Here is a 27,572-nt window from a genome sequence, read left to right on the forward strand (position 1 = left end):
ACTGTGTGATCATTTTTATACCTGCTTGTTAATAAACACTGACACCCTTAGCAGAAAAAAAAAAAAAAAAAGACTGAGCATAATAGGATATATAAAGCTTTTTCCATTGGGTAACAAATTTATAACAAAGTTACTACTATGTATCTTTTAGTATCAAGAACTGTTACTTAGCTACAAAAGACTAGAGCAATACAAGTCAACACTTGACAACATTGTAATTTATATCTGTTTGTTACAGAGACAGTCCAAAAAAAAAAAAAAAACTCCCAGTTTTACTCTTAATGCTAATTCTTCAATAATTACAATCATAATCAGTGTCAATGCCCATAACATGTATCACACATATGAACACATACAGTGTTTATATACAGGACACACAGGCATGTTGTTAAAAACATGTGTTGGATTTGACTCCCAGATATCTGAGTACCCATTATTCCTGAGCTCCTCTCTCTTGCTGCCCAGAGTTATAATTCTGTGTCTTATCTTACTACCACCCTCCCATGTCCTGTTCCCTAGGTCTCTGCCCCCAGTCTCCCAAATGGACGTGTTCCACGTAACAGTTCAATGAGCAAGAGTCTGCTGTAGGATGACACGCCACCAGTCCCGTGAGGACCGCAGGGCTCCCTTTTAAGAGCCTCGGTTTCCTCACAGGTATTAAGACTTTTTACCTACCAAGGCTGTTATGAGGATAGAAAAGATAATGTATGAGAGTTTCAGTTCAGTTCAGTTGCTCAGTTGTGTACGACTCTTTGCGACCCCATGAACCACAGCATGCCAAGCCTCCCTGTCCATCGCCAACTCCCGGAGTCCACCCAAACCCATGTCCATTGTGTCGGTGATGCCATCCAACCATCTCATCCTCTGTCATCCCCTTCTCCTCCTGTCCTCAATCTTTCCCAGCACCAGGGTCTTTTCAAATGAGTCAGCTCTTCGCATGAGGTGGCCAGCGTATTAGAGTTTCAGCTTCAACATCAGTCCTTCCAATGAACACCCAGGCCTGATCTCCTTTAGGATGGACTGGTTGGATCTCCTTGCAGTCCAAGGGACTCTCAAGAGTCTTCTCCAACACCACAGTTCAAAAGGATCAATTCTTCTGCGCTCAGCTTTTTTTATAGTCCAACTCTCACATTCATACATGACCACTGGAAAAACCATAGCCTTGACTAGACAGACCTTTGTTGACAAAGTAACGTCTCTGCTTTTTAATATGCTGTCTAGGTTGGTCATAACTTTCCTTCCAAGGAGGAAATGTATGTAAAGCACTTGGCAAATCTTTGGTGCTTAATATAAATTAATCCCCTTGTTTTATTGCTGTTCTTATTTCCTCATTCAGATTCTAAAGGACCAGAGACCATAAATCTGTGGCTAAACCCATATTTATCCAGACTAATAATCCTGAACAGGAAATACATCTTTCGTTCCACACAAGAGCTTGGATAGGAGACTTAAAATGCAAACACAATGGATAGGACTAATACTACAATATTATTCAAGAGGTTAAAGAATCAAGGATTTCGTTTTGGACCAGGGAAAAGAAATTAGAAAGTCCTGAGCCTAGAAGTGGGCTATGAGGAGAGGGAGGGAACAAAATGCAAGGCTGGCAAAACCAAAGATCAATTTCTCTGCTATCACAATTTTACTAGGGGTCTGTCTTGTACAAATGAAAATGTTTATAAAAGATGAAACTGCAATATTTGACTGGTTCATCTGCAAAACTGTTAACAATCAGTCTATGAAACATGACATCACATTATAAAAATAAAAAAACTCAAGCTACCTCAGCACAAGATATTCTCAATTAAATACAAAGAAAGAAAAAGAACCTGAAGAAGTAGAAAAAGCTCAGCTAAGCCCACCACAGCATGTCATGAGCAGTATGTTCCAAGGACCATCACGTGTAGATGAATAGTTGCTCAAGCAGAGGCCCCTTTGGACCACTGAAGTACATTTTCTCATTCAATCTTTAGAAGACTACAAAGCACAGACCCTTAACAAGTCTGCATTTTGCACATTCAGGTACTGAGGTTTAGAAGTGCTGGATAACTCAGTCAAAGGCACACAGCTGGTAGCAGAGTCTGGATCAGAATTCATGATCTGAGGTATTCTACTATACAGTCCACACACTCAGTCATCTGAGTCTTGATTTTTGCTAGATCTCTAAAGACCTGAAATTGAGTGCTCTCTCAAAGCATTTTTCAAGTCTTAGGAAGTATACAACTAAACAAATTTTTAAGATAATCAAGAAATAATAAAAGTTTTGTTAATGTTGAGATAATTTGTACTAAATGGAAATATTAACAGTTTTAGAATCTGTCACTTCTATTGCTATGAGACACATTTCTACATAAATATTATAAATAATCAGGTGAACACTTCAGCTTATAAGCAGAGGCAAATAGTAGTTATTTAAAGCATTCCTTTCTTTTGCTCTGAGGATACCAAATCTTCCAGAATTCACATGGAAAGACATCATAAACTTACTTTGACCTGAGGGTAGGACTTCTTGTTCTTTTCACTAGATGCACCGGGGAGTCCTCCATGGGAAGGGCCTTCACACACATAACGGAAACGAAATCCTCTCTGCAAAGGTGAACGCAAGGTGAACAGGTTTGAGGAATACTTACTAAAAACTTATAAGGACAAAGTTACACCAATTTTTAAATTCTTGTGTGTATTAGAGGAGACCCAAACTGTGAAAGAGGACTGTATATGAGAACCACTTCTCCCCATAACCTTATCATGACTATTGATGTTGACTGATACTTGCGCCCTGAACTGTGGTTTAAAAGCCAGGTCCCTGGCCCTGAAGAAGCTCTCCTCCTGTGCTGTGTGGAGAGTAAACTGCTGCAGACTTTAGGCCTAAGGACTCGACAGGCTACAGCTTGCCTGCATCAGTTTCCTATCTCACATTGCTGCTGCCAAGCTCTGAAACTGGCCATATGACTTAAAGTTAAGCTTCTCTGACTCTTATTTAAAGGCATTCCTTTACCTACTCTGATGACACTGGGTTCAGGATGGAATACAGAAACGTCTTGTTAAATACACCCCACCAGGGTTATAGAACACACCCTCTGCAAGGCCCCATATCTGGTCAGTAACTCTCAACAGTTCAGAAGGTAAGAAGTTTCGATTTAAGATTATTAGTACTATCAAGTTCAAGTGGATATATTAACTGACCTGAATGAATCCAAACCCAGAGAGTCCCTTTATATATTAATTCAAGAAATTTTACAGACACAGTAATATCAACTAGGAATTAGCAAGAAGCCTTTACTATGCGGGCTGATAAACACCTGAGTTCCATGTATTTTTTAATTTATACAAGTAAGAAGATTAGACCAGACCATATTCAAGGTCTACTCCAGTTTTAAGATTTTATGACTTAAAAAGCTAACAGCTGTAATTGTGCATATTTGCACATAAAGAATAAAACAAGGGCATTTATGAGAATGGCTCTCATCATCATATTAAGGGAGATTTCAACATTTTTCCTGAAAGACTCTGCTTTATAAAGATATCAAACAATTTGTGGTAGTGTTAGTAGTTTATACAGTCTCTTGACCAGATGGTCTTCCGTTTTTCAAATAACACCCTTTAAAGAAAAGAATATGTTAATACACTTTAAGGAACATTCTCACCTTTCATTTATTTTATTGTGGGACTGACTTCATATAAACAGTGCTAGATGCTTAGGCCCTCAGAAGCTCCACACACCACTACTTGTGGGGGGGGGGGGGGGCGGCTTTCTACCCTGCACGCTGGGTAGTGGAGATCAGTGAATATAGAGGTTTTGATGGCTTTAAGCTAACGGACCAATGTAAATGTCTGCCCTCCTCAAACTGTACGTCATTTCACTATGCCACATAGGGTCTTGAAAAACAGCCTGAGAGGTTCAGGGAAAGCACCTGGAATTGCTTCTAAATTCATGAGACTTTTCTAATCTCCAAAGAGGACCAGACTAAAGCATATTTTATAGGACCAGTGAGACCTGACATAAATTCCCTAGGGGAGGAAGCTACCGCATGTCACACCTGGGCCTGGGGTACATGGTCAACTCATTAAAGTGGGGCCTAAGACAACTCTTGAAAAGGGTTCCTTAGGTGACCCCAAACCTCAACACCTGGAAAGCCTTCTGAGGTAAGATTAGTGATTTGAAGGTGACTCTCCTTGTTTTGCTTCTCATAAAATTAGAACTAAAAAATAAGTTACAAATTCAGCCCTATACCTTATATAGTCAAAGGCTGTTAGCTTATTTTCAATAATTAAATGAAATTTCTAAAAGCGTGAAAAAGCAACAGTCAGCCTCCGGAATTGGCTAACCATAAAATAGGGATTTACTTGACTGCTAATCAGTTTAAACACAACTTCAGCTTTTAAACAATATTAGATAATTAGCACTTAATAATATGCAACAGAACTAGCTGTCCTAAAGATCAGTAGTAGTCTATGCTATGACTCATCTCTGCCAAAGCTGGGGAAAATTGTGGCAGAGACGCCAAAGAAAAAAGAAAATTTTTCTAGATTTTATTTTTAAAACAATAAAGTAATTAATTATCTTTAATCATAAAGTTACTTTAGGACAGTTGGAGAAACAAATACTATTACATCTTATTAGGAGTGGCATTCAGTAAAATATGAGTAAAGAGACCTGTCTTAATGCCTTGCTTATCATTTGAAAAACAACATATATCATTCATAGTTGGATAAAAGTATCTAAACTTCTATGCAAAGGAATGTATAACCTGAAGATAGAAATTTATTATTATTTTTTAAAAGGAAACTAGGATGTCTTCAAATGCATAGTCAGGATGCATTTCAGATTCTAAATTTTTGAGATTAAAGGCTTGCCAATCCACAGCCATTCATCTCAGTAACTCCACTTGCTTAAAATGAGTCATCAACCTCAAAGGCAAGGCTTCATCCATCCGGTCAGAAAGTCTGACTTCAATACAACCTTCTTACTTTCACTGGAGTCAGACATCACAGTGTTACAGTTTGGTAAGCAAGCACATTGATTTACTCAGATAAGCTTTAACACATCCACCAACAGTGAATTAAATTTTGAATTTTGGAACTACATAACTCACCCTTCAGGTAAATCATAATCGTCAATTTTTCCTTATGACTATTGACCCACAGTAAGAAACTGCATTTTAAAAACCTTATGGTAGCTCTATGCTTATGAAAATGAATATTTGAAAAACACATTTTGCCTAGTATGCAGACAAGTAAATTTTAGTTGGTTTCTTGGTTTCATGGATTATCCAGAAATTTCCCAGGAGGCCAGGTAACACTGCACAGGATGTTAGGGGATAAACTTCCACTGGGAGGGTCCTTTGGGAAAACTGGTGGCCTCCTGTGAGAACTCACCGCACTGATAGGGAATTGGGAATGGGGATAAAGCAAAGTCATGTCAGCAGCCTGTGGGGTCAGGGTGTGTCACCTGTGAGCCATTAAAACAATGTCCCAAAGTCTCATATGGTACTCCAGTCCCCACACCAAAAACTTTTATCAAAGTTCAACCTCATAAGTATAGTCTATTTGGTCATAGATAAGATACTCATATCCTTTATATTCTGACCAAAATCCAAATACATATGTTATACGATGATTACAATAACCACATGTATACTTTAAGATCTTGACATAGTTGGCATTTGTTAAATGTTACAAATACAAAAGTGTTACGCTTACTTGCCTGAGCTACTAAAAACATTTAGGAAAAGTACTGGGTGAGACAGCTGCAAGAAAGCAGGCACACGCATCCTCAGTCTCACACAGGTGTGATAAAAAGCACATCCAGTAAGAGATCTACTAACTTTGTCCTCATTCTACAGAGGACTATACCATTACTTCATCCCTTAATGACTACGGGAAGATATTAAAGATTCTCTTCCCTCCTCTTTCATAGCACTGGTCCCATCCAATTTCCAATAAATATTTATTTACCCATGGGGACATGGTAAGGAAGCCATTTCAATTCCCAGGTATCCTCTCTAAATAACAGTAGTAAGAGGAAAGTGAAAGTGAAATCCCTCAGTCACATCTGACTCTGCGACCAGGCAGACTGTAGCCCACAGGCTCCTCTGTCCATGGAATTCTCCAGGCAAGAATACTGGAGTAAATTGCCATGCTATCCTCCAGGGGATCTTCCCAACCCAAGCATCAAACCCTAGGTTCCCGCATTGCAGGCACATTCTTTACTGTCTTAGCCGCCAGGGAAGAGCACAATAAAATAAAACGCTCCTCTCCTGACTCCGAAGAGGCCAGACCTAAAGCTAAGACCCGAGAGAACTCGACTGTCTATTCTAGGACTTTATCCACACCCTACCAGTACTTTTAGTAACTCAGGTTACATGTTCCAAATAGAAAAGGCTGTAGCTCCTAAGGATGGAGAAAGGCTCAAAAGTGTGCAGGGACATGGAGGAAGCATCTGACTCAGTGATGTGAACTGCACGTATGTGCATTTCCTTATAAATGAAAATGAGTGGAGATAACCTACACCTCTTCTAGGAGTGACTGGTAAGTCAAAGTGTTGGAGATCATGGGATACCATGGATCAATACTTAAGTTTTATAGAACTATGTACTGAGATTCAGGACAGTCTGAACAATGACTAACAGAAAAGGAAAGTCGATGATACAATTGTTACATAATTTGGCAGGTTGTTGATCTTCTAGATAAGCTACTTCCTTTGTAAAATTCATTTACTATTTTATTCAGTGCTTGAGGTATTAATATTAGACTTATGGATCTAACAATTAAAGAGAAAGTCCCATCCCTTTAGTCTTCTTACCTGTTTAGGTTGCTCTAATATTTGAAGGTATGGGCCATCTGCTAAAAACAAAACAACAAACAGAAACCAAAAGAAACTGTGAGGCTTCTCAAATTTGGTAAAAAAAAAAAAAAAATATATATATATATATATATATATATGTATGTATATATATACAAAGCAAGTAAAAAAAAACTGAAATTATGTTTTTAAACAGAGGCTTCAAATAAATGTTTTAGCTAAAATTCCACAAGGCATATCTTCTTCTTCTGAATATTAAATTTACCTTATTTAATAACAGTTTTACACCATTAGAACTGTACCGTAAAGACGTCTGGTGAATGGTGACGGCATCTTGCACAACCCAACAAAAGGCATGACATCTGGCAAGAATTACGACGTCAACAACCTTCACAGTCATGTCCACTAACAAAACATTTTTAATAATGACACAAATACCAATTAAAAGCAGCAACCACTTCCTGGTCACTGTGAAATTTTCTTTTGCCATCACAGCATCAGACACTGACTTCCATTCTTCACAAGAAAACGTGCTTAATGTGAAATTACAAGAGACTGAGCTAGCAACCTACATGTGTGAAACACACAGATAATGATCTCAGGCTACCTGCTTTTCATTACACCAAATTTTGGGTTCCCTGTCAATACCTGAATCCATAGGTACTGCCCTCATTCCCTAACTGGTAGCTTGTTCCTCCTCTCTCCCATATTTAATTTGGTCTATCAGACATGGTAGATTCTTCTTATTAACTCATAGCTTTTGATGTCTGTGTACAATTTTTGAATATTGTACTTTCATATAAACTCTGTTCCAAAATAAGTGTTTTATAAAATTCTGAAAATAATTTAGATGGATGTATACCAACTAATAAGAACAAAGATTACTAGAAGCTTAATGATAGCCTGACTATACCTGAGTTTAGAAACTCAAAGGAAAATAAAAATCTCTGACAGTATAAATACAAATTTATTCAATATGAATATTCAATATGAAGCTTAGTCCCTAAGCTTCCCAGCTGGTTTTTATGTCATGTCAAAGTATAATAACCCATAGCTCTGTGATACATAAAGGCTCATGGTGTTTCTCACTTGTTTGAATGTAAATTTAAATGGTACTAAACAATTTCTAGGAGGATGCTTCTGTGTCCACTTCAATCTTCACTGTCTCTAGGCCAGAAGATCAAGACTTGTTATTTTAGATAAATAAGTTTATGAAGAAGAGCTGAACTTTCAGGTTGAAATTAAAAATAAACTATAAATGAGAGAGGATTTATGTTTATTTTCAGCATTATGATGAATCAGGATAAGGCAGAGAACTGTAGGAAACTAAGGTATAATTATTTCCTGTTATTATTCAAGAAGTTTACAAGGAAGTCAGTTGAAAAATAACTGAATTTGAACTGAAACATACACAAGAAAAGAAAAAAGGGTAGGGACTGACCAATGCTATATAATTTAGGTAAATTACCTTTTCTTTTCTGTCTGACATTAGTTCCTGGATATATTCAACTACTTTTTAGAAAAGAAACTGTTAGAATTTTAAAATTTTAAAAAATGACTAGAATTTAATTTCTAACGAGATAAAACTGATTAGAAACATAAATATTTTCACACTGCTAAATAAGGTCTATACAACATTTCAACAAATCTAGTCATAAACATTCTCTCTAGAAAACTAAATGAACATATGAAGAAGAGAAGTCTTTAAGAAAGCAACATTTGACAACAAGGTCCTACTATATATAGCACAGGGAACTACATTCAATATCCTGTGATAAACCAAAATGGAAAAGAATATGAAAAATGTATACATATATATAACTGAATCACTTTGCTGCACAGCAGAAATTAACACAACATTGTAAATCAACCATACTTCAGCAAAAAAAAAAAAATTAAGCAACATTTGGATATCATGGAAAATACAAAGGAATTGGAGCACATTTATATCAGACTTCAAGTCTCTCACTTCTTAGTAACTCTTCGAAAAATACTTAAAGTTTTGTTATTATTTTTGCTGTATGGTTTAATTTCTTCTAAACACATGAAATATTAAGGCTTGGTAGTTCCATTAGTGAAAAGGGACAATTTTTCTCTTTCAGGGAATACACTAAAACGTTAAATCAACTAGAAAACGAGATTTGCTATGCATATATTTGTTTTAATGCCAATTTTCTTTGGCTGCATTTCTATGCCATGAGTTGACATCCTACTGTGCAGAGTAATTTAAATTACAGCATGATATTATAGACCTAGCAGTTGTGCCATATCCCGTAGAGTTTTCAACAAGTAGCATGGTTTTAGATTTCAAGAAATACAGAAGATAAAACAGTCCATATGCAAATTACAAGTTAATATTGGTTTATATAACCTCTCCATTCCTTTAAAATGTGAATAAAACATCCATAAATCTTGGTTTATAAAAAACTGAAGTATGCCATTGCAATGCAGAGGGAACATGTATGTGACAATAAAAAACAATGAGGTAATAACTGGAAAATACAATTTTGAAGTATAATTGTAAAAGTTTTTCTAATGGTGCATGCATGCCAAGTCGCTTCAGTCATGTCTGATTCTTTGCAATTCTATGGACTGTAGCCTGCCAGGCTCCTCTATTCATGGGATTAACCAGGCAAGAATACTGGAGTGGGTTGTGATGCCTTCCTCCAGGGGATCTTCCTGACCCAGGGATCAAACCTGCATTGGCAGGCAAGTTCTCTACCAGGAATGCCACCTGGGAAGCCTTTTTCTAATATTATGGCTAAATAATTCCTATAACATGAAACTCTGACTACAGAATATTTACTGAGCTGGTTCTTTCAATAATCTTATTTCTATCTCCTTATTTCTATTTCTCCTTATTTCTCTTATTTTCTATCTCTTAATTTATTTCATCAATTAACTTGATGAAATAAAAACATTAGGAAATCCTTTGCATCAGGATACTGTTTGGCATCTATAAGCCATTAAATGGAAAAGTATACGTTTCCTGAGAGCAGTAACTTTTATGTTTTCAATAAACCATCAGAACCAAGAAAAAGACTTTGACCCCCAGAATAAGAAGATCACAGAAAACGCAGAAGCTACCAAGACATTTAGTAACTCACAGGAAGCTGATCTAGAGCTTATTTTGTACAACACTTGAGGACATCTCAGCTATGATCTATAGAGTAAAGAAAGGACTCAGCAATACACTTAGTGAAGTTAATGAAGCTGAAGGTTTAGCAGGTTTATTTTTTCCCCTTGCATGAACTTCTAGAAATAATAGATATAAAAATGCAAAAGAACACCTGATATAAAAAATGAAAAGGAAGCACAAAGTAATAACAGCAATTTTAAATGACAACGATACAAACTGCATGAAGTCTCCCATTGAGGATAAGCAAGTCCATGGTAAATAGAATAGCTAATGTACTTCAGTAGTTACAAAACTCTCTTTTATATACAACTTCCAAAATTTAGTCACACAGCTTTTGAACATCTGTTAAGTCCCTCTGGTGATGTGAGGAACACATAAAAAGAGCTATCACAGCAAGCTTACATAAAAAGCAATAAATAAAAACAGAGACTGATTTTTTAAAAATCATTCATATGAGATTAAATAACTTGTTGATGGGGATAATTAACAGTCATGTTAGAAGGATAGATGATTATCATGAGTTTATCCAATTGGTCAGAACATAAAACAAGAAGTTTTTTAAAAAGTAATTTTTCTAGCGAGATGACTTTTATGACTTTTGTACACTTTATGTTCCCGGTGTGTGGTATACTAGCTGGCACACAGTAGGTACTCAAGTAAGTGTTTTGGGAACAGATCTGAGAGTTGAGACTGCCTCATGTGCCTGGGGCAAAGGACACAGGAGTTACAAAGACCCTAGAGATAACAAGATTGGGTGAAAGGAAAAAAATCCCACACAGTAAAGAAGTTCCTTTTGAGCTGTGCCAGCAGATATGAGCAAAAATTATCAGTCATTCAATGGGTTGCTGTTGCTGACGCTAAGTCGCTTCAGTCGTGTCCAACTCTGTGCGACCCCATAGACGGCAGCCACCAGGCTCCTCCGTCCATGGGATTTTCCAGGCAACAGGACTGCAGTGGGTTGCCATTGCCTTCTCCGATACAATGGGTAACTCGGATCAAACATGTTTGTGCAAACATAGTCCAAAAAAGAAAAAAAAAATGTAGTCCAAAAAAGTATACTGAAAACTGACTTTTAAAACATAAATCACCATTTCCTTTCTAGGTAACCATTTACTTTCTAGGTAACCCACTGACTTCATAAGAGAGTGTATAAAAAATCAAATTTTAAAAAAAGCAAAAGCAAAATGATAGGCAATAGATGAAGAATTTTCTTACCTGCTGGCAGTGGCATCTCCTGTTGAAATAATTCTGGACTAAACATTGTATGATTCAGAGGATCCAGATGAAACATCTACAAAAAGGAAAATTTAAATATTTCAATCATTACTTTTCCAACACTGTATTAGAAATCTGAAAAACCTAAAACTTAATTATAGTAAGAAAAACTAAAAAACAAAAACAAAGACCTGAAAATATTTTAAATCAGAATTTTAAAAATATGCTCAGGAAACCTAACTAAGTTGTCGTGTGTATAGAACTTTACATGGGGTTGGGCTATGGTTGTGTGACAAAGGGATTTCAGAAGAACAACCCAGGCGTACAGTCCACGGAGATAAGGACCTAGTGTAGTTTGCTTACTGGTGTATCTGCAGGGTCCAGTGTATATTTATCAGAGTAGGTACTTAAATGTTTGTTGAATAAATGATTTAAAGCTTATACTCTCTTAGAAATATAAACATGAGAATATAATCCTAGAAATCTGTATTTCTTTAATAATGGTAAATAAACTCCTACTCTAGCATCCAACTGCAAATCCTGAAAGATTCAGACAGTGAGCAGCCCTGGAACAATTTATAGAAAAACTCAAAATATAACTTAGTCCAAAAAGCAGATTAACTGTGCACTGAGCTCCCTCATCTTTTTTTATTTCTCATTTTCATTTACCTAGCATAATGAAAATACCTGGAATTTAGTGGGTTTGATATGCTGAATAATGGCTCCCCCAAAGACATTCACATCCCAACCCCTAGAATCTGGAATGCTATCTCCTAATGAATACAGAGATGGAGAGATTAGTCTGAATTATCCAGGCCGGGCCTGACAGAGGGATGCAGGAGATCAAAGTGAACGGTAGGAGATGTAACAATGGAAATAGGAGGCTAAAGTGATGGAAGGGGTGGGTCACAGGCCAAAAAAGGCAAGCAGCCTCTAGATATTCAAAAAGGTAAGGAAAACTTTCAGGAGGAACACAGCTCTGCCAAACCTTGATTATGGACTTCTGACCTCCAGACTGTAAGAGAATTAATTTGTGTTTTTTAAGCTGCTAAATTTGTGGCAATTTGTTACAGGAGCACCAGAAAACCAATACAGTGGGTAAACAACATATTGTGCTTGAATTATAATCTATCTTGAAATGCTACTAAAAATGACTTATCCCAAGAGTAAATTTCCTTCCTACTTAGTTCATTCAGGATTTAAAATTTGTGTTTCTGAGTTTTGTATTTATTTCAGTGTAAATAAGTTATCCATGAAATGTCTGTGGACAGCACAGAAATCAAACACACTTCAGCTTTTATAATACACTAGTTAGTAAATGTGCTGGATCAGGCATTAAAAATAAACACCAATGTTTTACTCCTTTTCCTTACTAGCATATTATTGGCCATTCTTGGGTACCTAAGAATCTATCAATAGTATGTCTAATTAAATCAAGACTAAGAAACAGTGTTTAAACAAAGAACGCTTCAGATCCAGTTGTGAGGTATGCAAATTTTCAATTGAGGAACAATAAATGTGTTTCACATCTATGCTCAGGAGTAAAGTTCATCTACACTATTCACTGTTTGCTGAAAGGGAAATAAAGGAATGAAAAAACGTGTTGTTATAAAAATGGGCCCCGTCTTATAGCGAGAATTTACCAGTCTCAGAGCAGAAAAGATGATCTCGCAGAACAAAAAACTTTCCTGCAGTCCTGCAGGAAATGACTGGTTAAAGGGCAAAAACTCTGATCTCAGGAGAGACACAGCCCTACTTCAGACAAGAAGAACAAAGCAGTGGCATGTGCTACAGCTTACATGCGCATTAGGCTAGGGGTGGGGAGTAGATCCCAGAACACATTAAAACACCGAGGACCTCACTGAAGACATGGAAACTTCAGGAAATATAAATTATTAGTCTTGAGACAAGGGGGAAAAACCTCAAACCTCAAGGACCTCTCTCTTTAAAAAAGGAAATATCAGAACATGTCCCCACCTCTGGTGCTGACAAAAATGCCCACAAAGAAAAGCTTTCGAAATTACTATTTTCAGCAGGTTTTACTCTTGTGTGGCATAAAGGACCATCTCTTGCTGATAGAATTTCCTGTGCGTAGACAGGAAAGCATGGTTTAAAACCAAGCTGACCAACCCTAATGGTGGTTAGTGTTTGCCTTTAGAGACAACATATTAAAAGTGAAAGGTAAAGCACAGGTTTTTGATAATATGAGCAGTCAAATGTTTGTCATGCTCTAATCAAAGAAAATGCTGCTAGATTTATCCTGTATCATTTGTACAATAAAATTCAAAAGAAGCATCTTAATATGAAAAGTAATGCATACTCATTCTTTCTAAATCAATGAGAACATTATGAAGAGTAATGAATGTTATATAAGTATTTTATTTAAAGAAGTAATACTAGATCCCTCAAAAAACATTTCACTTTTGGTTTCCTGACCAATTCTTTGCATGCATAAATTTGAGAAATACATTTTTTTAGGTGGCTAAAGTGTGAAAAGATTATGAAATTTGGACCAGGATATCCTGGTACCTACTGCTCCCTCTCTTTGTCTAGCAAACTTGTCTAGCAAACTTGTTTGTCTCTTTGTCTAGCAAACTACACCTTTCAAATCTCAGCTTACACAGACTGCCTTTGGAATGGCTCCATAACCATGCCCTTCTCCCCTCTCGACATTTGTATCCCGCTGCATGCAGACTACCACTACAGTCCTCATTACCGCAGGGAAACTACTCATGTCTCTGTCCCTCATACTAGAAAAATGGCAGCTTCCTGAAATGTGTCACATTTTTGTATCCTTCCTTAGCCAATGTTCTGGTACATAGTGATGTCTCAATAAATAGATCATGAGTGAATAAATGTCACTATTTTAAATACTCTTAATATTGCCATTCCAATTACCCTAGAGTCTGAAAATTGCTTGCAAATGGTTCATTACACACATATATATACACACTATATATAAATTTCTTTCTCTGTGTGTGTACACACACACATATATGTATAAAGCAAAATATTAACAATCAACAAAGATTTGCTGGACTATTCAACATTTCTATAGGCTTGAAATTGAAATTTTTCAAGTATGATGTTAGGAGAAAAAAAAGGACACTAGTATCCCTTTATAATTGCTAATATAATTATAATGAACAGTTTCATGTCCGCAAAGCACATTCATTGCTCATTAAGTCTTTTAAACACCCCTGTATGTGAGCATGGGGTGGGGTGAGGGTGGGGGTGCTAAGTGATTCCTCAAGTTTTAAGAGCAGTCAGCACTTAGTTAAGATCTTTGAATTCTAAGTCCTTTTCACTATACCAGTCTGCCTCCTCATTAGATGAGTTTTAAATAAATACTTCGGCCTCCCTGCAAGATGATACGTTCAAGTCCTAACTCCTAATACCTGTGAATGTGACCTTACTTAAAAATAGGGTCTTTGCAGTCCTAATGAGATGGATGAAGCTGGAGCCCATTATACAGAGTGAAGTAAGCCAGAAAGATAAAGAACATTACAGCATACTGACACATGTATATGGAATTTAGAAAGGTGATAACGATAACCCTATATGCAGAACAGAAAAAGAGACACAGAAATACAGAACAGACTTTTGAACTTTGTGGGAGAATGTGAGGGTGGGATATTTCAAAAGAACAGCATGTATACTATCTATGGTGAAACAGATCACCAGCCCAGGAGGGATGCACGAGACAAGTGCTCCGGCCTGGTGCACTGGGAAGACCCGGAGGAATCGGGTGGAGAGGGAGGTGGGAGGGGGGATTGAGATTGGGAATACATGTAAATCCATGGCTGATTCATATCAATGTATGACAAAACCCACTGGAAAAAAATAATAATAATAATAAAAAAATAAAAAATAAAAAAATTAAAAAAAAAAAAAATAGGGTCTTTGGAAAAAAAAAAAAAATAGGGTCTTTGCAGATGTGATCAAGTTGAGATGAGGCCATCCTGAAGAGTGGGCCCTCAATCCACTGCCTGGTACTTTTATAAGAGAAAAGAGGGGGGAGATTTGGGTATGGAAATACAGAGGAGACAAACAGAAGAACGAATGTGCTGGAGAGGAGCAGCTACAAGCCAAGGAATGCCAAGGACTTCCAATAGCCACCAGAAGCTAGGGGAGAAGCACAGGTTCTCCTTCAGAACTTCCAGAAGGAACCAATCCTGTCACCATCTTGCTTTCGAATTTCTTGCCCTCCAGAACTGAGAGGGAATACATATAGCTGTTGTTTTAAGTCACCCCGTTTGTGGTCATATGTTAGAGCAGCCCTAAGAAACAGCTATCATTTGACCAGGAGCATGTATAACTTTCATGCTCCAATAGTGTCACAGCAGGGATACTGTTGTTTTACATGGCATGTCCTCTAAGACCTTATGTAAACAGACAAGAAAAACAAAAGAAATTTTTACCACTTTTAAGAGTTTTCCTGATAGTTACTGTTGTTATAAAAATTATTAGCAAGATTATACTACTACTTACTTGGTCATGCCCTCCCAAATATGGGTCGTCTTCTGCCATTCTGGAGCTGTGCATCAAAAGAATACAAAACCGAACTGTTAAGACTGGAATGAACCTTAAAAATTCCACTATGAAGGAGTAAACTGTATTATTCCAGTAAGACCAAATATAACCACCCCCACCCCTTTTTAAGGCCTTAAGAGGAATTACTGTGTAGTTCCTCTTGGGAATCTAACAGTAGAAAGATTGCATAATCAAGGAATTACCAGTTACGTATAACCCACAACCCTTATGTCAACCTCACAACAGTGTCCTGGAGTTTGGTACAGCTAGCCTTCATCCTCTGTACAGAAATCATGCCATTAGATTTCTTAGAGGCCATTTCTTTTTGTTGCCATCCAGACTTCAAAGATTCACTGAGCTCTTTGTGTAGGTTGTTTTCCAAGCCCTCGTGAATTCTGTCCTGGTCCTAGAACTTCCCCGCCACTTTCTACGTGCCACTTGAGTTGAGAAAGGCAGAGGGAGCCGTCTGGCCGCTGGGGGCCGGGTCAGTGCTTTGTCCAGCGTGAGGGGAGGACAGCCGCCGTACGCAGCGCTGTCCTCCAGAACCCTCTGCGTCTCAGGTCACTTCCTCTCACTGTCAGAGCGGTGTAGAAACACTGACACTAAGTGTGCAGTCAAAAGGCATGAACATAAGAGCCTTTTATTATCAAGGCTAGAGTCTCAGATTTACTCAACCCAGCCAGATGTCAATGCATCAAAGGCCCTAGCAATCTTCTATTACCCAAAGGCCCTGACAAAATTGAAGAGCCACATGACCAGATAAAAAAAGTGTTTAAAAATCACACACCATTTTGGATTTCCTTAAGAAGTACTCATCACTATTTTAAATATGTACAGGTTAACTTTAGTTAACTGTAGTTAAATTTACTTAGATCAAATTTCAGACATATTCCCTGAAAAAATTAGATTTAAAAACACACAGTTGAAAGTAAGTATTAACTTGAGGCTAAGTTTTCTCTTTTCTTCATGAAGTCTATAAAGCATTCAAGGGCACTTGAGATGGGGGCTGCCCTAAAGCTGTCTGCGGTCCACCAGAAGCTGTCCTCTCCTTTCCCACAGTAATAGACTTGAAGCTGGAAACACGCTCAGTCAGAGTACACCCCATTCGCCTGTGGGGTCAGGGACGGTCATTTGAAGAAACGCTTGCCAGTGGCATGTCAGAACTATTTACTGTGTGCCATTTCCAGGTCTGGGCTTAAAGCTCTGGACATCCTTCCTCAGTGTTTTTGTTTCTTCTCTTTCCCTCTGGATAGAATCTAGATATGGAAAAGATCTGGCTTCTACCACCTACATAATGATGAATGGCAGCTGAATGACGGTGATGTGAGAAAGGAATCAGCTCCCCTGTTGCTTAACCCAGCATACCGTCGGGTCTCTGTTAAAATGGTTCAGCCCTCACTCTAATGAATATATCATTAAACGATCCAAAATCTGCCCAAGGGGACCCCAAGTTCCAGTGAGATCCCCTCCTACTACAGCACTGTGACCGGGCAGGGGTGGGGGAGCATGGGAGGGTTCCTTGCAGGATGCAGAACACGCCCAACTTCAACAAGGGGAAAAGAGCAGCTCTGAGTTCTCCACAGCAAGAACTCCAGCAGATTTGCAGGAAAAATATTTGTTGAAAACAAGAAACTTACTAACAAATTACAAACAGCTGTAGTTGATTAAGGCCAGCTAAAAGGGGGGAAATCAACCTGATACAGTGAAGAATTAAATCATTTGAAATTCAAGAGTTTTGCCACTGCTGGGTGTGTGATTTTGGATATACAACTAACCTACAGTGTCCTATGTCTCCTTATCTGCAATATGAAAGATTTTGATGGGGGATGGGCCTTTGAAAGAAATAGAATTCTGCTCAGAATACATTAGTTAGCCAACAAATGCTTATTCAAAGAACAAATCACCTACATCAGAACTCTTTCTGTAAGTGCGGATTTTTAATATAGACTTCCATATACATCCAAATTAAAGATTCATTAGCATGATTTTCAGTTACATAAAGAATACTAGGGACTTTCCTGATGGTCCAGTGGTTAAGATTTCATGCTCCAGTGTAGGGACCCAAGTTCAATCCCTTGTCAGGGAACTAAATCCCACATACCACAACTAAAAGATCCCTCAGGTCACAACTAAAGATGCTGCAACCAAGACCCAGAGCAACCAAATGTGTGAAAGTCACTCAGTCGTGTCTGAATCTTTGCAACCTCATGGACTACACAGTCCATGGAATTCTCCAGGCCAGAATACTGGAGTGGGTAGCCATTCCCTTCTGCAGGGGATCTTCCCAACCCAGGGATCGCACCCAGGTCTCTCGCATTGCAAGCAGATTCTTTACCAGCTGAGCCACAAGGGAAGCCCAGTGCAACCAAGAGTTTCAATAGATAAATATTAAAAAGAAGTAAATAAATATTAAAAAAAAAAAAAAGAAGAATGATAGCAAATAGTCTTACACTGAAACATAGGGCTAACACCAGTTACAACATTCCATGTGAAAAATTCTTATTCTCAGAACACCACAGAAGCCCTTAGCTTCCAAGAAAAATATTAAGACCAATTATTTATTTATATTTTTTGCCTTTAATGTGGGCTCATCACCTGAATCCTCTAATCTTAGCCCACAGTCTTCAAAAGCAAAAGGAGGCTGCTGGTTTGTTAAACTGACAAAACCTGTTCAGAATCTCGATTACACTGATTTTACATATATATTTAAGGCCTGGCGTGCTGCGATTCATGGGGTCGCAAAGAGTCAGAAATGACTGAGCGACTGAACTGAACTGAACATATATATTTAAACCTGTGGATGGTTTCCAGACCTTTGATTTAATGTAAGGTGGGCCTGACCCTAATTCTAAAAATGCAACTAAATCTACTTGATTAGAACTGATGCAGGGTTATTATCATGATCACCACTGTAGTAAAAATCTCAAAGATCTCTAAATCAAATCACTGGAAAAAACACCCAATTACATACAGTCCTCCCTCCAATATCCTCCCTATGATTTATGTACGAACCTGTACCAAAAGATCATAGTTTCAAAAGCCCAAAAGCAGTCCAAGAGATATGGATGATGGTTAAAATCTGAACTTGGCCTTTGTAAGACAGTTCCCTGTGAAGAGCTGAGGTAAGAGTACCCTGGGAGTGATGTCACTGTTAATTCATGATTTAAAAATAAAATGTCAGATGAAACCAAGAATTATTTGGAAAGGATGAATCACTGAGTAATATTTGCATTAATTGTAAGAGCAGGTTTTATTTCAAAATTCTGAAATACCAACTAAGCCCTTGGAACTGAAGGATTAGGAAAGACCAGGGAAAGTCCCTACTTCCTTCCTGCTCCCCCAGTCCTTCTCTCACTTTCCCTTTGCACACAGTTCTGTGCTTTTGAGGACGGACCCCGAAACAGAAAGGGAGACACTGAACTGTGAGAAGATGGGCCTAAACTCCGCATCTCTCTCCCTCAACAGCGAGCTTTCAGAAACATTTTCACACCATGGAAAGGGAAACGGAAAATGTAGCCAGTTAGCAATAAATAAAATATCTTCCCCAGTGAACTTTTTTTCCTCACATGAGAGGCTAATGTTATAACTGGATAAGTTCTGAATATGTGATGAGTTCTGCATGAAAGACCTAATGGATTATTTTCTGCACATCTCTGACAGTTCCACCACCGATATCAGAGGCTAACACAAGGAGGTCTTAGTGAGGGCTGCAAAACCAAGGTTACAGGGTTGCATCATTAAGGGTAGAGTTGGTGACACTCCCTTCCTTGTAACCAGGGGAAAGGTATATACACACACCTTGACCAGAGCTCACTGTAAGAAAATACATTCTATTTGATTTAATTAAAAAATAATGACAATTTCTCACATCCATTAAAATGACTTCACAATCTGCAGTTCGAAAAACAGAATCTTAGATGCCATTCAGAAGATGTGGTTGGGAATCAGATAGAAAGTGTCTCCGCTTTCAAATTTATTTTCAGTCATAATAGACACCATTGAGGTGTAATTTTAGTACCTCATCTTGGATGAAATAACAAGAAAAAGAGTGGCTTTTCATCATCTCTCTGTTGGATGATTAATTAATAAAAAGAAAGAATACACTGGAGCTTCTTTTCATGGAGGGATTTTTTGGAGGAAACATGCTGCAAGATATACACACTACATATGTGAAATATCATATATGTACTACATATAATGTGAAATATTCAAATAAAAGTGTCTATTCACGCCACAAACCTGTATGCAGGTCAAGAAGCAACAGTTAGAACCTTACATGAACAACTGCCTGGTTCAAAATTGGGAAAGGAGTATGAGAAGGCTGCATACTGTCACCCTGTTTATTCAACTTGTATGCAGAGTACACCATGTGAAATGCTGGGCTGGATGAAGCACAAGCTGGAATTAAGATTGCAGGAAGAAATTCCAACAACCTCCACTATACAGATAATACCACTCTAATGGCAGAAAGTGAGGAACTAAAGAGCCTCTCAACGAGGGTGAAACAGGACAGTGAAAAAGCTGGCTTCAAACTCAACATTAAGAAAACTAAGATCATGGCATCCTGTCCCATCACTTCACGGAAAATAGAAGGGGAAAAAGTAGAAGCAGTGACAGATTTTCTTTTCTTGGGCTCAAAAATTACTGTGGATGGTGACTGCAGCCATGGAATTAGAAGACGCTTGCTTCTTGGAAGAAAAGCTATGACAAACTTAGACAGTGTATGAAAAAACAAAGATACCGCTTTGTCAACAAAGGTCCATATGGTCAAAGCTATGGTTTTTCCAGTGGTCATGTTTGGATGTGAGAATTGGACCATAAAAAAGGCTGAGCACCGAAGAATTAATTGATGCTTTCTAATTGTGATGCTGGAGAAGACTCTTGAGAGGTCCTTGGACTGCAAGGAGATGAAACTAGTCCATCCTAAAGGAAATCAACCCTGAATATTCATTGGAAGGACTGATGCTGAAGCTCCAATACTTTGGCCAACTGATACAAAGAGTTGATTCACTGAAAAAGACCCTGATGCAGGGAAAAACTGAAGGCAAAAGGAGAAGAGGGCAGCAGAGGATGAGATGGTTAGACAGCTAGATGGTTAGACAACAGATGAGATGGTTAGACCGGGGACTGCAGCCCATAGAGTTGCAGGGTCCGACACGACTTAGCGACTGAACAACCACATTCACTCTGCAATTCCACTTCTAGAAATGTGTACTGAAGAATTATATGGGCAAGAGTGAAAAAAAATTACAAGACTATGAAGTGAAGTGAAAGTGAAAGTCACTCAGTCATGTCTGCCTGTTTGCGACCCCATGGACTGTACAGCCCATGTGATTCTCCAGGCCAGAATACTGGAGTGGGTTGCCGTTCCCTTCTCCAGGGGATCTTCCCAATTCAGGGATTGAACCCAGGTCTCCCACGTTGCAGACAAGCTTTTTACCACCTGAGCTGCAGCAAACAACTGTAAACAATTTATATGTCCTTTGATAGGAGATTGTTAATTATAATTAAGCTACATTCATCCAGTTATACATTACATAATTGCTAAAGTGATAATTCAGACCCATATATAGTAGAGACTTTTATTCCTTAAGTATAAATTTGTTTTAATTTTCTAACTTAATTATGGAATTGGAAATACATATTTTAATGGCAAAAAAAGGAAAATACAACCCTGTCCTGAATTTAAAGTTTAACTCTGACATCTTTAACAATTAATGATTACACTGAGTAAAACATAAAACATGAATGAATCAAAAACTTCTAAGTACTACTGGACTCTTCTCTATAATAAATAGGAAAAAAATTAACCTTAAAGGGGCTATTTATTTATATCTTCTGATCATATATTGATAGCAAAGATGAAAGTAGTGAGTTTACTTTTCTTAGAATTGCTGATTTTTTTGAGTTTTTGAGAAAGAATGAATATTTGTGTCCTACCACATTTAGATTTGTATAAACTCATTTTCTGTTTTTCCACTCCTCCACTTCATTTTCAGCTCCCTACTGTTTGAGTTAGGTCCAATGGGACCAATTAACAGGTAGAATAGCTACCTAGTACGTACAACTGCCTAGTAAATACTGCTGCTGCTGCTGCTAAGTGGCTTCAGTTGTGTCCGACTCTGCGACCCCATAGATGGCAGCCCACCAGGTTCCCCCGTCCCTGGGAGTCTCCAGGCAAGAACACTGGAGTGGGTTGCCATTTCCTTCTCCAGTGCATGAAAGTGAAAAGTGAAAGTGAAGTCGCTCAGTCGTGTCCGACTCTTAGTGACCCCATGGACTGCAGCCTACAGGCTTCTCTGTCCATGGGATTGTCCAGGCAAGAGTACTGGAGTGGGGTGCCATTGCCTTCTCCACAAGTAAGTACAAATGAAATTAAAAGATGCTTGCTCCTTGGGAGAAAAGCTGTGACAAACTTAGATAGCATATTAAAAAGCAGAGACATTACTTTGTCAGCAAAAGTCCATCTAGTCAAAGCTGTGGTTTTTCCAGTTGTCATGTATGGATGTGAGGGTTGGACCATAAAGAAAGCTGAGCACTGAAGAATTGGTGCTTCTGAACTGTGGTGCTGGAGAAGATTCTTGAGAGTCCCTTGGACTGCAAGGAGATCCAACCAGTCCATCCTAAAGGAGATCAGTCCTGAATATTCATTGGAAGGACTGATACTGAAGCTGAAGCTCCAATACTTTGGCCACCAGATGTGAAGAACTGACTCATTTGTAAAGACCATGATGCTGGGAAAGATTGAAGGCGGGAGGAGAAGGGGACAACAGAGGATGGGATGGTTGGATGGCATCACCAACTCGATGGACATGAGCCTGAGTAAGCTCCAGGAGTTGGTGATGGGCAGGGAAGCCTGGTGGGCTGCAGTCCATGGGGTAGCAGAGTTGGACATGACTGAGCGACTGAACTGAACTGACATTTTCAGAAAATAGAAACTCATTTTCTGTTTTTCCACTCCTCCATTGCATTTTCAGCTCCCTACTGTTTGAGTTAGATGCAACGTGACCAAGTAACATGTAGAATAGTTACCTAGTACATACAAATGCATTGTGCTTGGAGCTGGTATAAGATAAGGTCCTTGTTCACAACGGAATACCAATCTGACACAACATTCAACTATTACTGCATGCAAAGCTTACTAGTACAGTTAGTGACACATAGCAAATGCTAGCCATTTTATGTAGCACAGTAAACAATATGTTTATAAAAAATGATGGGAATAACAGGCAGTAAACGTTTTAGGCACTCTGAGAAGAAATAAGTGTTTTCATTTCTTTCCCATCCTACATTTATGGATATACTGCCACATTCCCTCCCCATCCTTATCACTGCTGAAAAAAATGTTTGCATTTTGCCTGCAGGGACATTTGGCAATAGCTGTAGACATTTTCATCTGTTACAACTGGCAGGTGGTCCTATTGGTATCTAGTGAGTAGATATTAGAAATGCTGCTGAACATCCTCTGATGCACAGGACAGCCCCTCACGATGAAGAAATATGCAACTCCAAACATCAGCAGGGCCAAGGATGAGAAACCCAGATGCATGGCATTGTGTCATGACAGTGCGCCGCTTCACATGAAGAAAGAACTAAACTTTACTGAGTACCTGCCGTGAGTATGGAATGAGAGCTAGTGCTTCACATATTTCACGTAACTCTCAAAATAATTCTGAGAAATACTGTCCCAGATGAGAATACGGAGGTGTGTAGAGAGGAAGGCATCCTTAGATGGACAGAGTAATGCCAGCTAATCTGACTCCACTGTGATTCAATCACTTTCTAAGAGGCAGAAGTGAGTTTCCTCTTGGACTCACAACTTTAATACAGCATCTTAGCTCCGGGTCTCCTGAATGTTCAGCTTGGAGACAGTCTCCCCTTAGTGTAGCCTGAAAACGGGAACAGGATTGTGACAACACACAGTACTTAACAGAGTTCTTCCGAGATAACTAAAAACAAAGGTAAAAATACCAGGCAACATGAATGCAAATGGTAGTTGCCTTTTGCTTTGTTTTGCTTTAAACATCTCCTTTGATCAAGTTCAAAGGCTAGAAGGAGAATAAAGAGATTCTCTCTGAAACATGCCCATAGAAAACACCATTCTAACTAATGGTATGATGAAAGTATAAAGTTAACGTATATTGAAATGCTCCTTGAATGCTTCCTCCCTACATTAATTTAGTCATTCATTAAAAAAATATTTAGGCCTACTATGTGTCAGTTGCCAAAAACAGCAAAGTACAAAGTGCGGTGCTTATACTCACAGAGCTGACAGTTGTGGCAGATTGAAAGCAACAACCCAAAATTCTTTGCAGCTCCACCTGACAAAAGGAAAAATCTATTTCTCCATCCTTTGAGTCTTGGTAGGCCTATTACTTACTCTGACTAACAGAGTAGACAGAAGTGTGAGCTGTAAACGCAGGCTTCAAGGCCTTGCAATGACCATTCTGCTCTCTTTAAACACAGCTGCCTGTGAGTAAGCCTGGGCCCTCCCACTGGAGGCCAAGAGACCACACACGGAGCAGTGAGGGGACATACGCCCTGAGGACCCCGAGACCACACAGCACCAGCGAAGCAGCCAGAAGGTTTCAGGGATCCGCAGATGACCTGGACAGCCTCACTAATTGAGAGGAATAACAAATGCTTGTATCTTAGCTTTGTGGTGATTTTTTGTTTTTATGCAGCAAAGGCTAATGCAACAGTTTAGTAAGTCGGAAGGCAGGCAAAAGCAACGCGATGTAAGTGTCATGGGAAATGGAGGCCACGTGGGGCATAGGTTAGATAGATTATCTTGGTGATTTGGTAGTTACACTTTATCAGGGTCTTATTTAGACCACCCCCTTTGCACTCATTTTACTTGTTGGCCTATTCAGTTTCCAAGTGAACAAAAGAACAAGGACAACAGGCAAAACCAGCACAGCATAAACAGAAATAAAATTAGTACTGTTAAAACCTTCAAAATATAAATATTAATAAACTGCTGCCTGGAGAATCCCAGGGACAGGGGAGCCTGGTGGGCTGCTGTCTATGGGGTCGCACAGAGTCGGACACGACTGAAGCGACTTAGCAGCAGCAGCAGCAGCTTTAAGCAGATACCATTATGTGCCAAGTCGCTTCAGTTGTGTCTGACTCTTTGCGACCCCATGGACTGTAGCCCACCAGGCTCCTCTGTTCATGGGATTCTCCAGGCAAGAATATTGGAGTGGGTTGCCATGCCCTCCTCCAGGGGATCTTCCTGAAATAGGGACTGAACCCATTCTAAAACAAATTAATAATGTTTTTAATCCTTTTAACTCTCTACTTCTTGTTATTTAGTTGCTAAGTCGTGTCTGATTCTATTGCAACCCCATGGACTGTAGCCCACCAGGCTCCTCTTTGCATGGGATTTTCAGGCAAGAATGAATACTGGAGTGGGTTCCCATTTCCTTCTCCAGGGGATTTTTCCGACCCAGGGATCGAACCCATGTCTCCTGCATTGGCAGGTGGATTCTTTATTGCTCAGCCACTAGGGAAGCCCAACTCGCTACGACCTAACACCCAACTTATCATTCCTATGGTAATGAGCCCCATTCCCTGGCTTTCCAGCTTTTGCCAATGTATTATTCTCTCATGTACTCAGGGGCAAAAATCAGCCCACTTTTTCTCCTTTTCCCTCTGACTATCTCACACATATCCAGTCAATAATCAATTTTTGTTGATTTTTTCTCTGTATTATTTCCTGTTCTGCCCCTCCTTTCCACATTCCTTTCACTGTTACATTCCAGTTAAACTTTCACCACCTCACCTCTGAATGACAATGACAGCCTCCACCATTCTCCTTTAGGTGTTTTTTTCTTCCTTAAGCATCTTTCACATTATGGCCTTATTTCTTAAAAGACAAAGTCAAAAGTACTTAGCCATTCACCATTATCACACTATAAGCATCACCTTAACAGAGTCTTAATGCTTAAGAGGTAATGCTTATCATATAATATGCTGACTGGTTGAGGGCTTTCACTACATCCTAACCAAAACTTCTATGAGAGGCAGAACTGATCATTCAAAAATGCCTTGCTGGATATGTACACCTATAGTTAATCCATGTTGATGTATGACAGAAATCAAATCACTACTGCAAAGCAACCATCAATCAATTAAAAATAAGCAAATATTTTTTTAAAAAGCCTTGCTGGGTGCCCCTGGTGGCTCAGTGGTAAAGAATCACCTTCCAATGCTGGCGACATGGGTTCGATCCCTGGTCAGGAAGATCCCACATGCCTTGGAGTAACCAAGCCCGTGCTCCACAACTACTGACGTCCACGTGCCCTAGAGCCCCTGCTCCACAGCAAGAGAAGCCACGGCAACGAGAAGCCCATGCACAGCACTGAGGAGTCGCCCCCAGCCCACTGCAACTAGAGAAAAGCCCGCAGAGCAACAAAGACCCAGCACAGCCAAAAAATTACAGAACAATTTTAAATGCCTTGATCATCTTTAGCTTGTATTCTTCGTTCACAGTATGCCCTGCATCCTAAAATACCACCTTTCCTACTTAAATATTACCCACTTCTCAAGCTTCTACTGAAATACAACCTTTGCCAAGAAACCCTGCATTTCCCCTGTAAACTATAGCTCGACAGTGCATGTTTAAGGGCTATAATACTTCTGTGTATTGATTACTTCACACTTGACAACACACTATTCTACTCTTTATCTTTTTTTTTTTTAATAGATACCTAAAAATAGATATGGGCTTCCCTGGTGGCTCAGTGGTAAAAGAATCCGCCTGTCAATGCAGGAGATGCAGGTTTGATCCCTGGGTTGAAAAGATCCCCTGGAGAAGGAAATGGCAACCCACTCCAGTATTTTTGCCTGGGAAATCCCATGGACGGAGGAGCCTGGTGGGCTACAGTTCAAGGGCTTGCAAGAGTCGAACATGCCTTAGTGACTAAACAACAACATCAAAAATAGATAAGAGTTTTGCTTCTTTGTATTGCCAAATTAGTAAATATTTCTAAAAATTAATTTTGCATTAATGGTAATAAATAGTGCAATTTCAGATTTGTCCAAATGTGAACTTTTGGTTTCAGTCATGACAGACAAACAATTACTAAACTTTCCCTCGTTGCCATAACCAAATGTAAAAGCTACACAAAATACCTAAAGCAATAATTTAAGACACTAGACAAGAGACAGTATGAGACAATATACCGTAAGAGAATGGAAAACACTTGAGGTGTGCTCCAAATTCATGTTTTGACTGAGGGTGTGTTCCAAACTACGACACAAGGAAATAGAGCCCAAATAGATAGCAGCAATCTCATTGGGCAGAGTTTCAGAAAGGAGAGAGATACACAGAGAAAGAGGCTCATAAATCTGCATAGGAGTCACTTCTGGTCATTGGCCAAATGCTAAACTGTGCTAGTGCAGGACAAGATTCTGCAAAGTCTACTAAAAACAGCTGCTGGAGATCCAAACCCAGACAAGGGGGAACAAGAATAAGCTGAACTGAGATTCCAGAAGTTCCTGGAACTTCTGAGAGACTCTGAAGCTCTAATCATCTAGGGGAAAGAGAGATCATTTAACAATCTTAACATTCAGCTATGACCTCATAAGACCATGCAATGAGAGTAAGGGATATATCCTAGAATAAGGGCTAAACTCATCTTAATAAAACCCAGTGATCCATGAGCAAATTTATTGCCTGTTACAAGAAAATTCAACAACCTTTAAATGAAAACAAAGATCCATACTCTCTACAATGTGGTGTTCACAATGTACAACAAAAAAATGACAAAATATGCAAAGAAGTAAGAAAATATGACTCAGAAGAAAAAAATGACACAAATGATGAAATTAGCAGCCAATGCCTTTAAAACTGCCAACAGCAGTATGTGCAAGAATGTAAAT

General features: G+C 38.8%; 1 protein-coding gene across 2 annotated transcripts in view; it reads right to left on the minus strand.

Moving 5' to 3' along the window:
- The window catches only part of NFKB1 (nuclear factor kappa B subunit 1), a 122,069-nt gene that overhangs the window by 81,081 nt on the left and 13,416 nt on the right, over positions 1-27,572 (minus strand). Inside the window, exons 2-5 of one of the 2 annotated variants that reach the window (XM_061164321.1) lie at positions 15,645-15,690; positions 11,154-11,229; positions 6,800-6,837; positions 2,485-2,583 (exon numbers count right to left, since the gene is read on the minus strand). In XM_061164321.1, coding sequence (XP_061020304.1) covers positions 2,485-2,583; positions 6,800-6,837; positions 11,154-11,229; positions 15,645-15,683 — 252 coding nt within the window. In that variant the 5' untranslated portion in view covers positions 15,684-15,690. Of the gene's footprint in view, positions 1-2,484; positions 2,584-6,799; positions 6,841-11,153; positions 11,230-15,644; positions 15,691-27,572 lie in introns of both variants that reach the window. The other variant, XM_061164320.1, reaches the window with a different exon arrangement.

Source organism: Dama dama, chromosome 17, assembly GCF_033118175.1.
Source record: "Dama dama isolate Ldn47 chromosome 17, ASM3311817v1, whole genome shotgun sequence".
Lineage (NCBI taxonomy): Eukaryota > Metazoa > Chordata > Mammalia > Artiodactyla > Cervidae > Dama > Dama dama.